Below are 13709 nucleotides of genomic sequence, written 5' to 3'. Positions count from 1 at the left end.
AAAATAACGTCGTTAGTTGGGAGATCTCACATATAATCATCATTACAAATCTTAAACCCAACCAAGATCACCTCTTGTGTTAGTTTATTGTGCTAATTAGCTTGAATGGCAACCCCAGATAAAGTGAAACAACCACACTCCGTTATGACTGTCCATTAATGTCGTAAAATTAGAGCCAAAAGTAGCCCATCTTATCTATTCACCCATTAGGGCATTCTATGTGCTGGATAGTGATGACTCTCCTACTGTCGATGTGCAAAAGGTGCCTGTTACCTAAGTGTAATTATAACTATTCGGATTTGCATTTACCACAGTGCTAGCTTATTCTCATTGATATGTTGTTGGAGTCTCTAATTAGGCCTCCCTGTTGACTGTATCTTTTGAAATTAGATAATTAGTTTGTTATAAATACTGTCGGTATAAATCATCATGCTCTATTAAGAGATTCGATTTTAAAGCCAATTACTCACCAATACAGTCCCCGAACACATAAGGTATATTAATTTGTGTATTGTAGTCAGAGTTCATTCTCAAGCTAGAAAGCAAAATTCAAAATAATAATTAAAACTCATGTGTCCCATGATTCACCATGGACTAGCTAAATTGCGCATAGTTAGATAATATTGCTGATCAATATTGCATATGTCACTAACAATTTGAGTAAACTCACCAAAGAATAACCAAAATTCCAGGATATCCTGTAAGGAATCATCCAGCCGCAATTGGTGTCCCACGTGTTTTCCACTCGCGGTCACCATTTTGTTTTTATTTATATACATTAGTGATGTCACTTCCTCTTAATTGTAAACACAAATATTTCTGTGTGCTGTTATCTTTTAGCATATCTACTTTGTCCTTTATTTCAGGAAAGTTCATATGCATTGCACTCCCCATGTCATAATAACGCACATCTCAGATTAACTATATCTTGTCTATGTCACATTGCTGTATATCCATTTGTCACTACCATATATTGAGATCCATGCCTGCGGGCTGTCGATGCTTTATAAATACATAAATAAAAATGCTATCTAAATCTGATTGCCATTCTGATTGCCATTCACACACTGTATAATTAGATACAGTAACATTTCCTCTGGGTTTAAACCCAAACCCGTGCCTAATAATCTGAAGTAAGGAACTTTTCTTTTGACATTTGACTATAACTTGGCACATTGTTGTGTCTATCTGGGTGGTGATGAATTTTGATGTATGTTTTCATCCCCTTCTCCCCTGACGTCTTCCTCTCCTCCTTGCCCTGGCCTTGCTTTGTTCATTGCTTTTTCCATGCCCTTACTAAGTAGGTGTTTCTTACGTGCATAGTGATGTTTAGAGTGTGTTCCCTGTGTCACCCTATGTGGGTCTCTGGTTTATTGTTGCCTGGGTTTGTCCGTATGGGTCGCTGCTCGATTGTTGCTCGAGGGCCTGCTTTAGCTTTATGTCCCTTTCTAGGGAATAAGTATGGGAAATAGCTGGTGTGTCTGATGCCATGAGCGTGTGATTTAAGCTTGTGGAATGTGCCAGTGTCAGACCACCTTCATATGGACTTGATGCACAAAATCATTGACATCAAAGACTTGCCTGTACTACTTGACCCTGAATCCTGAGTATCCAAAGGCCCATCATGGCCGTCACTGCTGCTGATCCCTTTGTTGTATCCCTGGCCTGTCGCACAGGACTCTGGTACAGTGTGGAGGTTTTCAATGGCTTGTCCTGTGAGTCTTTGTCCAGACCACGCCCTCTGACCCTAATGGTGTCACTATTGTTCAATCTTTATACTGAAACTGCTGCAGTGCCTGTTCATCTTCCTCTGTGGGGGTTCTCTCGACTTTACCCAAGGTCTTCTGTTTCTCGGAGGCTGGAGTTTTCATGTTCCAACCTGGACCAGCCACAACCTCTCAGGCTGCTGTGTTAGGAAATCACAATGCAGGCTCATCAGCAGTGAGACAGGAGGACATATTTTGTCCAGCTTATTTTTTTCATTTGTGAGCCCTGGCTGTGCCTGAGGGCTTTATTCTGCTCATCTGGCTGCACGGCCCTTTATTGCTTACATTGCCTATCCAGTAAATGACCACAACCTCTCTGGCTTAATTTCCAGGTACTCCCTTTTGCAATCTCAGATGCTTTTCTCCACTAAATCCCTTCTTAGGCCTGCCCTGACTCACCTTGGGTCTTTGCTGTTTGAGGCCATGTCCTTGCTTGGCTAGCCCATACACGGTGAAACTGCAAACTCTAAAGCGTTTGGTGCCAAAGCCCCTCTCCACAATAGCACTGTGGTGCTATAGCATGGCAATAAATTGTCTTGATCTCTAATTGGGGGGGCCCTCATATCCTTCATGGTCATCTTTCAACTCTTATCTCGTGGACCCCGGTGTGTGGACATTGTACTTAACTCTATTGACTTAAATTGGGCCATACACTAACTATGTTGTGTTGGGTGGGCGTTCTGTTTTTGAAGGTGCTTGTGAGAGTCACTCGTGGTCCATTTGGCCATTTTGAACCATTCTGTGACCCTGTGGGATATTTCCAGATGCTTTCCTTATTCCGAACAATTACTTTGATTAGCTGCAATATATCGTAGTCACTATTATAGCTAAAACTAATCTGACAGTAAGACCAACTTCACCACCCCAACTTAAATCCTGCCTCTCGGCCAAATTACATATATCCAGTAACTGCACGCTAACTATCTACCTGTTATATTGACCCACAGGAACAATAGGCACCTTTGAGGAGGACTTATCTAATCTCCTCACCAACAACACTAAAGACTCTTCACAGCTTCTACTCTTGGGAGACTTCAATTTGGGCTTCAACAACCCCAAGGACAAAAACTCCCAATTAGTAGCAGCTATCCTGGCCGAGCATGGACTCACCCAAAAAGTTCTTGTTCCTACCCACATTAAAGGAAGAACATTAGACTGGGTCGCCAACTTAAAATTGCATTATCACTATCAATAAAATAACCCAGCAACCATGGACTGACCACCACCTAATTGGCTTCTCTTCCACAATAGAGCCTCAAAAGCTGAAAATCATAGATATGGCACCCCCGCTCCCTCCCGACCAGAAGTAAAAACAACATTACAGCTGACAAATTACTTCCTCACCTACTCCCTTCCCTTATCTCTCTTACCAGCAATTCTGACCCTAACTCACTAGTAGAGACTTTCAACAACACCATGACCAAGGCCCGTGACATCATTGCACCAGTCAAATTACGTAAAAGTAAACGGAAGGCCCACCTTAATACCTGCCCCTCTCCCCTCCCCCCCCATCTTAAAGAATTAAGACTTCAAAAAGAAAACTCCAAGCTTTATGGCGACATGCCCCCACGGATGACAACAAAGTCCAGTTAGCTAACTTCGCCAACATGTACAAAAAAGAAATAATCCTCACCAAAAAGAACACATTCAATGACAGAATCTCTAAGGCCAAATCCAACACTATGGAGCTATTTACCATCCTCCGGGAAATGGAAACCCCAATTCCACCCACAGACAATGTCCCTAAGGACAAGCAATGGTGCACTAGCATCCAGAATGCCCTCTCCAATAAAATAGCAAACCTTCAGACCAAAATAGCCAACAAAAAAACATCCTTGATCTCCACTGAGCTGCAACCTACCTTACCCACTGAAAGTCCTAGCACCGACACACCTTTCAGATTCACTAAAATCTCTTTTCTAGAAACGGAGAAAGTCATACTATCCCTGAAGCCCTCAAATTGTCAGGGTGACAGCTGCCCGGCACAAATAATCAAGGACGCAGCTAGAGATCTAGCGCTGTTTATCTCAAAACTAATTAATGCCTCCTTCAAGACCAGTACAATCCTAAATAAACTCAAAGAATCCTGGGTTCTATCGTTGCTGAATAAACAGACCCTAGACCCTTCTATCCCGACGAACTACAGACTCATTACCATGATCCCTTTCCTCAAAATAATTGACAGGGTTGCTTATCTTCAAATTCAGATCCACTTTGAAGCTAACCATTTACTAGGCTCCCGCCAATCCGGATTCTGACCGCAACACAGCATGGAAACGGCACTAATTGATTTGAAGACCCAAATCGACGAGCTTAAGGACAAAGGTAAAACAGCTACGCTACTCCTCCTCAACTTAGCATCGGCCTTTGACCTGGTGGATCACGCAGTGTTATGCAAACACCTGGCATCAGCCGCCCATTTCTCAAGTGATGCTATAGTATGTGTCCAGTCCTTCCTAGCTAACCGCACAATGAGTCTTTTACCCCTCAACATCTGCAGACCCGATCCAAACCACCTGTGGCGTTCCACAGGGATCATGCATCTCAACGACAATGTATAACCTCTTTACCAAGCCCTTATACGACATATTGGACAGACTGGGTGTCACCTACACTAATTATGCAGATGACACCCAGTTCCTCATACCCCTTTCGAGCAATTTAGACAAGGACACGGCCTTGGTAAACAAGATATACCTCCTCATTCAGGCATGGATGGCATCACATGGCCTCTGCCTGAATGATGACAAAACTGAGATCCTGATACTGGCTTCTGATGCTAACTTAAAATAACTCGGCTCTGGCTACGCTGCATTCAACATTGACGGTAATACAATTAAAGTAGTAACCGAGGTAAAAATATTAGGATTCTACCTCGACTGTACCCTAAAACTAAAAAACAAGTTAACGCTATGGCATCATCGACTTGCCTATACCTGCAAACTCATCAGGTCTTGCAGACCCTTCCTCTCTAAAGCCAGCTGCATCATCCCGCTCGCCAATGCACTAATAATGTTTAAACTAGACTATTGCAATGCCTTATATATAGGAGCCAACAAATACATCTTAGACAAAATGCAAACACTACAAAATAACGCCTTAAGAGCAGCCCTGAACATACCCAGCAGAGAACACATTTGCAACATTAGAAGAGACCATCATTGGCTACAAATTTGTGACAGGACCCTTCTCAAAACTCCCTCACCTTCAAATGCCTGAACAATGCTACACCCCCATATCTCCCAGAGAGAATCATTAGAAGAACCTTGCCCTGCCCAACCAGATCATCCAACTCCCATTGTTTAGAAATTCCTAGATTTAAACTAACTAAATCTGATGGAGCCAGCTTCCCATTTAAAGCGGCTCTATCCTGGAATGCACTGATCTGAACAGTCATACCCTAGATTCAGACGCAACATGTTAAACTGGCTTCGATTGAATGACATTTAAAACCTGATTGCTTTGCTGTACCTATCTGTGCACCTGACCATGTATGCTATTCTTTACCTAATGTACCCTGCTGTTGACCTGACCACTGCACTTGATTATGTATGTTTCTCCTTACCTACTGCACTCCCTAATTCATCTACTGTACTATTTACATGTTGTAACCAAGCCTCAAGCATCCTTGTATCTGTTGCGCCCAGCTACCTAAGGGTTTGGTGTGCATTACCAAATAAATAAACAAACTATTTTGCCCAACTTTATCATAAAGGATATCTTTACAGATAAATTATGTGTATATTCCCTTTATTACATATTTATCAAGTTTACTATACCTTTTATCCGTCCCTCAAGTTAAAAGACTTATTTCATCTGCACAATGTGAAAAACCTTAAGGTGTCTCCGTGGCTAAACCCCGGGGATCTGTCATCCAGGTGGTCCGGACACAGCCATCACTATTGGATCCAGTTCCTGGGGGTGGACTAGTGAGGGAGGATCGCCTGAATGGGGGGTCCTCGGTGAGTGGGACACCAATGGGTGAGACACGATATCCCCCTTCTTTCAACACCTTTTCCCCATTCTACCATGTAGGACATTCAAAATCACTACCGTCCCCTCCCTTTTCCAACATGAACACTTTTGCACGACACACTAGCGAAGGACTAACACCAGAGCCGTTTACCTGACATGTCCCAATACAAGGGTCAGTCAAAGTCCGGCTATTGATCAGAATCACACACACCTGACGGCCCTTTCCCTTCCCCACAGGGATAAAAGATGGAGCAAGAGAGCACAGTATGAGCAAGGCAGACCGCACGGCGAGACAGCTATCCAGACCCGGCAGTTCAAGAGGAGGAGAAAGGCGGCAAACATGGAGAGGCTGACGAGGAGGGACAAGACCTTGCCCTCTTCGACAAAACACTGCAAAGCCTCTGCTGAAAGAATCGGAAGGCTGAGGACAATAGCCCAAGTGTGCTGCAGCAGATGTCAGCGGTACATAAAGCGTATTGACGCTGATAAGCCGGAGCGAGGGAGACTCCTGCTTCAGTGGTACTGGGCTTGACTGCAGTTAGAAGGAATGCCATGCGGCTCATCACAGCCGTTGAGTCGAGGGGAGAGACGAAAAGAACCGGGCTGTCGTGAATGAAAGTCGCAAAGTGAGAAAAGCTTAAAGAACTCTAACATTATAAAGGGGAGATCAGCTGCAAAAGAGGGCCGGCACCACGTGGGTGCTTATCCATGAAACTCTGGTCAATCCCCGTCGTCTGAATGAAAACTACAGATACCAGAAGGCGTAGCAGAGCCGCCAAGATAGGTCAAAATGGTCAACAGGAGGTCAAGCAAAATCCCTGTACAGTCGAAAGCCTTTGACCTAAGAATTATGAGAAAGCAAGGGAAGTGAATCCCGCAAATATTGAAAACGAATGTGAATGTGAAGTTGGCAAGAGTGAGCCTGGTAGCGGGATGCTGACAAAGAGGGGGCATAGCCTAAAGTCGCTAGATACAGTGTGTTGACAAAAGTGAACGCGGCCGAGGGATGTCCACTGGCACTGTTGAAAAGGACATTGAGATTCGTGAAGGAAAAGCCATAGTGAACCCGGTAGAGGGAGGCTGAAAGTAAGAGACGGGTCAGCGCCCAGAAGAGGAGATCCAGGGGTAAATCATCACCCAAGAAATGCATAGGACCAAACTTTGTGTTTCGTTGTTTTTTTTCTTTTTCTTGGTAAACCTGTCAGGCCCTTGGGACCAGGAAATCACAGCCACGAAGGCCTTGATAATGATAAGAACTGTTTTGGGATCCAAGCCCGAAAGATGAAGATTAAGGAGGTGAAAAGCTATCACCCAAAACCATGAGGAACAAGGGTCAGCGCCCGGAAGAGGGGGACCCAGATGTGAAGAATCCTCACCCTAAGTAAAACCAGGAAACAAACTTTCATTCTGTTGAAGGAACTTTTGTGTTGATATTTGAATAAGTCAGGCCCTCGAAGGCAAGACGTTTTCAAGAGAAATGGAGACTTAGCATCAAGGCTCCTGATAAACTAGAACAGAACTGTTGTCTCGTGCTGGGGAAGCTCGAAAGTGTGCTGTGCTCCAAGATCCCACCTTACCCTGTGCTCAAAACGTGGGGAAGGAAGACGCAGGTTACAACTTCCGAAAATATAATTTGTGAACACTTCTTTCTTTTTTTGAGAACTATCCCACACCCTTTTTGTATTCGTTGTAAGGTTTGGCAATAGGTTTCTTAGTATAGGCCCCTTTTATATTTGACCCAATGCCACTAGGACTGCCTTCTATTTTTATTTGATGGTCGATGCTTGCTTCCATCTTAGATTTTGGTTTAGATTAGGTGTTTTTCCAACCTGCATATAGTTTAATAAACACCCTTGAACTCTGATCACGCGTCTGTCTTTACTGTTTCCACCACTGGTTCCTTACAACAGCCATAGCAACAGGGATTATCGCAGAAAAACCCTGTAAACAAAGCAAGTTGCTATATCTTAGCCCTAGAAGTAATGCCTAACAAGAATCTCTATAACATGCCGTATTGAAACCTTCATGATTTGTGTCTAGAAACAGTGAATGTGTGGCTTGTTAATGAAATTCTGCCTGACCTTTGTATCTTTTAATAGCCTGCCTCTAGGCAACCTAGACCTGTCATACTTGCTCCCTAGCCTCCATATAATTTCCCTGTACTTTCTGTTTTGACCAAGTCGCCCATCCTTCTCGTAATGATTTCTCTTGCATTTTTCAAGAGCCGTGGATATTACAAATGAGCTTAACATGTAGTTATTTCAACATGCTAATGTTGTGCATGTTGCCTTTTGTTAACAGCAAAGGATTATGGTTGCTTTGTTGATTTGATTGTTTTTGTTGTAGATTTTTTTTTGCATGGTCTCTAAGTGTGTATTCCCCAGGTACTAAATAAAATAATAATAAAAAATTGCTTCTGCAGCAAAACCCGGCTTTAATCTTAAAAATCTTAGCCCACGTTTCATTGGTCATGTAAACCATGTACTTGTTGTTCTGCTTGGCTCTCAACAGGGATTCAGGTTCATGTTTCACAGGTTAATTAATCACACATGCATTGGAAAGGATGGGGGATTTTACCATAAAAAATATTTCATATTACACCCAATCAACAAACATTTATTCAGGGTTAGGCTTTCTTAAAGTGTTTAGATTACAGCGCTCCTCTTTCAAAGGAAGAGGCTTTTCTGACCCACATCTGGTCCACATGATATCCATCACACTTCTGTTTGCTATAAAGTTGGCACACGGGAATTTATGAAAATATGTAAGTCTGCAGCAACTCCTCTATAGCACTGAATGCAGTAGAGGTATTCATCTTGCTGCCCGCTGGACCATTTTGAACAGAGCAGAATAAAATGTCCTTCTGAAAACGCTCGATCCCAAAAAGATTTGTCTGCGAAAAATTCCATGTTAATAGGCTTGCACAAACGCTAATGGTTTGGATGGATTTAAGGATATATATTGCACTAAATTGTGTATTTGACAGAGGCCATCTGAGTGTCACTTTATTAATGTTGTAAGATTTTGTCTAACACTTGTAAGTATGAAAAATTGCCAAATTTTTTCCAGTTTCATATTTCTCACATTCACTGTTCCTCGCTTGTTTGTGCTTTTTCTGCTTTAGGTTTGGGCTGCGTGAATTTCTGGTTATTGCGCCAGCAGCAAATGATGCAGTTATAAGTGAATCCAAGTGCAACCTGCTTCTAAGTTCAGTTTCCATTGCTTTGGGAAACACTGGCTGGTAGGTCATGTTTTTGAATGTGTGTTTTATTATCATTTGATTGGAATAATCCTGCTCTTTTAGGCAGTGTTACGAAAGTAGATCAGTCCATGTTAATTTGGTTATTGTAGTACAAAATATCTGTGCAAACCCTGTGCATTGTTTAAGCGGGGACACGTTTTAATGGAAGGCATGTTTGGTCAAATCAAAACTGTGCAAAAGTGAAGAAAGGGCATTCCACTCTCCACTCATTTCACCCCTCCGGTAACCGAGTAGTAGAGTTTACACTCTGGTCAGATTCGTTGCATTGTAGCTTTTATGTTGTATTACGGTAGGGTGCCTGCCAAATTCAAATCGGTCTTAACCTTGCTTTCATAGGGCTTACAAATAATGCAACAGGATTCAATCCAGAGGAATTAGCAGTGGGTAAGAAGCAGGAACTTATGCATTTTCAGCCAGACATTTTAGATGTTTCCAGTCTGTTTCCATAAATTGGGGGTATGCCCACATGTGGGTGCAGAGTTTTGCACATCTGCTTACTCTGGCTACATTTTACCATTGAGGCCCAGTAAAGTTAAAACACATTTTGTGTTGCCTGTCTTTTGATGCAACGGGGATGTTGTCTAGTGCTTTGGAAAGGAATATTCCCATTGCAATGGAGGTCATGAAGAATGTGCATACTATTTGTCACTTTTAATCTTGGCACAGACAAGCTAATAAAAGGTAGAACGGAATGTTTTTTTTTTGTAATTTTTTTTTTCTTTATTTTTGTTTTTGGTAGTAAAAATTAATTTAACCTTTACAAAAGTTTAAAACTTCTAAATACATATAACATCATACAAAATACCAACAGATATATACATTTACTTCAGATTTTTTTAAAACAAAAAGAAGAAAAAACCAGAAAATTACATAATCGAGCGTTAAATCTCAGTCATCACGTTTCTTCGCATAGTTCCTTAATGTGCCATATAGAACAAATAGTAATCAAAGAAAAGTTGTACATTCTATTTGCAATTCTAGTCACATTACACATCCCAACATCCTTCATAGGATGCAACCCTAAAAGGGACTTACATCCAAGTGGACCTTTAAACAAATCAACCTTTTGGACGAAACCTAAATCAACTTCATAGTTATGGTGAAGATAGTGAGAACCACAATAGGGTGAGTTACAAGAGGTATTAAACACCCACTTCACATGAGGGCCCTTTTGCTGGATACATAATACCATTTAAGCATACAAGATCGTCCTCAATCATATTTCCCAGTCGTACTGTTGCCAACATTATTGCAGTGGACTGGCCCCACATACAACGCAGCCAAATAAAATTCAGTTCAAGCTGAGAGTTGGTCCCCAAAAATTTACCTAAACAGAGGAGCCTTTTTTGCTCAAAATGAACACAGTACATGAACAGATGCTCAAGAGTTTCAGGCAGCTTCCGGTTGGAACAGAATTTACAACAATCCCAACAACCCCCTTCCTTGACCCCTGACCAGTTCTTAATGCGCGATCCCATATGGATGAGATCCAAATGAAATCTCATATAGGTCCTTCTGGCGTTCTTATCAGGAAAGCACAGGATATAGGGTAAATGAGGGGCAAAAGCATGTCTAAATTTGGCATATGTATTAAATGAAGTATAGCCTGCAATTAGGTCTCCGTTGCGAGCCCAGGCATTCCGATAGTGCCTGGTTTTGGCTTTCCCTGGGGAGCTAATAAGCTCCTGATGTGACATGTTCAGGGTACTCAGGGCAGAGTTTTGGACATACGTCCTTTAAATTCCAAGATTGATTCAGGCTGATCTGCTTGTAGCATTGCCCTGAAATCCTCATAGAGCGAATTTGGCGGCGCCGAAAGCATTTTACAATATGTATTAAACATGCGCCATTCGTATTTATCCGCCAAAGAGTATAGACCCAATTCGTGTAGCAAGATTGCATTCGGCAGGTATCTTGGAAGGCCCAGAACTTTTTTCCAAACACTCCTCTGCAGAGAGTTCAAAATGGGACCCATATTCAACAGACAGACATCTAAACTATACAGTATGGTAGGCTCTACTTTCATAGTATAAAAATATATCAAAGGCATAAGGGAGTACCTACAATACTTGGAGAAAATGATTCTCATTTGAGCAGCCAAAGTATTCAGCTTAGCGGTCAAAAGACCACGCCATTTTCCGAGAGACAAAATGTTTGAAATATGGTAACCCAAATACGTGATCTCGTCCATGATGACTGTAGTTTTGAGATTTATTACGTACTTGAACCTTATCGGATTCTTCCTTGTTGTAAAACTTATAATATGGGATTTAGCCAAATTGATGGTCATATTATTGAGCATACAGTATTCATGAAAAATATTTAGTTCATTCTGTAGCCCAAAGGGTACCTTATCAAACAATATGATGATATCAGCAAAGGCCAACCAATTCAAGCGTAATTTGCAGAGATTAACCGGGAATACATTTGCTCCCTCCCGAATCTTTTCAATGTCCGCCAAATAAAGATGAAAAAGTACTGCAGCCACGTTGCAGCCCTGTTTCACACCGATTTCTGTCGGGATAGTGTCAGATAATAACCCCTCCGGATTGATGCGGACCCTGTATGATGTATTTCGGTGTAAGGCTGCAATAATTGCAACTAACTTCGATGGAATCCCGTAGAACAGCATCTTCTGCCAAAGGCAGATGCGGAAGACACTGTCGAAAGCCGCTGATAAATCTAGAGATACCATATAAATTGGTCCATTAGCCTTGGTACGAGATGCTAAAAGCAAATGTCCAAGAATTGATGCATTGAGCTGTGTGCCCACAGCTTTCCGAAAGCCAACCTGTGCTTTGGATAGGATTCCTGCTGAGATGACATACTTCTCCAAATCCCACAATACCACGCGAGCAAATATTTTAGCCGCCGTATCTATAAGGGCAATTGGCCTGAAGTTGGCCGGGTCATTCAGAGCTCCCTTTTTGTGAATAGGAATCACAATTGCCATGAGCCACGAGGATGGTATATTACTCGAACGATATATTCGCTGGTAACAAGGCAATAAATATCTGGCCCGAAAGTGTGGATCATCTTTGTAAACACAGGGAGGCAGTCCATCTGGCCCAGCCGCTTTTAGAGTACTTTAATTGAGTGATTGCCCAGATAATGTCACTAAGTATCCAAGGACATTCAGTCAGAATCTTCAGATGTAGATTCTCCAACTCCAACTTTCTATATGCAACTGGCATTGCATATTTTTCTGTGAAAAATTGTTGCCATACTGGTCCAGATATAATCGCAATCATGCGCCGGTCCACCTTTCCTAGAGGATTTCTTAATGCAACCCACACTTCTCTGGTGTTTCTCTTGCAAAGTTGTTCCAACATCTGTTGGTTTTCAAGAGTGTGAGCTGCATGGCGCAACAATTTCATTTTGGACTTGAAGTGTGCTACAATAGAATTTTTTTTTATTTATATGCTGAGATATTTATAAAACCAAATCTTGCCAACCGAAGGTCACGATTTTTACCAGCTTTCAAGATCGCAACTTCCGCCATATATTTATGTGAAGCTTTTGGTACTTTTACACCAATACAAGCCCTAGATAAACACTCCAGGTGCTTTTGGATCATCATCGTGTTCAATAAATTGATTGACTCCTCAATAGCCCTAGATGGACAGTTCTCGTTATCCACCAACAAGTCTCTTTTTATTAGGAACACCATTTTGCGACAGATACTTGGATGCCATCTCACAGACAACATATGCCTATCATTTTCAATCAATGTCGTTGCCACCATAACTTCATACGGTTCGACCCCAACGTGGAGATTCGAGAGGAGCATCCGATGATCACTCAATCCCACATCCAAAATCACAATGGGGTCAAGCAATCCAGCGCATGCCCCAGATGCAAGCATGTAGTCTATTAGGGAAGAAAATTGTCCCCGCTGCCAAGAAGCTTTAATACTATGGGGAGCTAATGGAATAGGGTAAATTCCCCATGATTCAAAAAAACTCAACCCATATTTTGCCTCTACTAAAGGCCTGTTGGGAGTAAAGATGTGACTGGTATATCCGGGGATTGGATCCCTCTATCTCCAAACAGGAATTCAAATCTCCACCAATTAAAATTTCATGCTTAGGGAAGTAAATTGAAATCCTCTCCAGCATTTCAGTTAATTCCAATATGACTGAGTCCATGGGTACTGCACTGGGGTTCCAATAAATGGACAGCAGGATTGAGGCATAGGGCTTGCACCTGCTGAACTGCAATTCCACCAGTATGCATGTATCTAATTTATCCACTAATTTAGAAGACACCTTCAAGCTATTTTTAATAAGAATAGCATCTCCACCACATGGGCACCCCAACGAATGGCGTCGCGCATGTACATTAAAAGCACTGTACCCATCCAATACAATTTCATACATTCCATCGTTTCCTGCAACATTATGACGTCAGGTCTAAGATGGACCGCCACACGTCCATGCCAAGCGATTAGATTTCTCATGCCGCAACAGTTCCAAGATGCAACAATACCTGGCAGTTATAGATTAGTGGGATCGGGTTTCATAGCAGCTGCCACTTTAATCAGTGGCTCCAGCCATGATAGGCCACTTAACACCTGCGTTGAGGCCAATCTTTGAGTCAGTTCATTAGCCTTCAGCTCGTATCCAGCCACTGGGGAAATTTTAGGCAGCTCATTGGGAGTCGGAGGTGTAAAGTTGAGAAAAGACCAAGCACTCTCCATGTCTAGA

The 13709-nt window shown here is 42.2% G+C and overlaps 1 protein-coding gene across 2 annotated transcripts in view; it reads left to right on the top strand.

Moving 5' to 3' along the window:
• The window catches only part of RAB3GAP1 (RAB3 GTPase activating protein catalytic subunit 1), a 1600561-nt gene that overhangs the window by 231528 nt on the left and 1355324 nt on the right, over window positions 1-13709 (top strand). For both annotated transcript variants that reach the window (XM_069616562.1, XM_069616561.1), the window contains exon 6: window positions 8866-8982. In XM_069616562.1, coding sequence (XP_069472663.1) covers window positions 8866-8982 — 117 coding nt within the window. The remainder of the gene's footprint in view (window positions 1-8865; window positions 8983-13709) is intronic.

Source organism: Ambystoma mexicanum, chromosome 9 (genome assembly GCF_040938575.1).
Source record: "Ambystoma mexicanum isolate Mex_15411 chromosome 9, UKY_AmexF1_1, whole genome shotgun sequence".
Classification (NCBI taxonomy): Eukaryota; Metazoa; Chordata; class Amphibia; order Caudata; family Ambystomatidae; genus Ambystoma; species Ambystoma mexicanum.
This window is presented reverse-complemented; position numbering and strand designations above follow the sequence as displayed.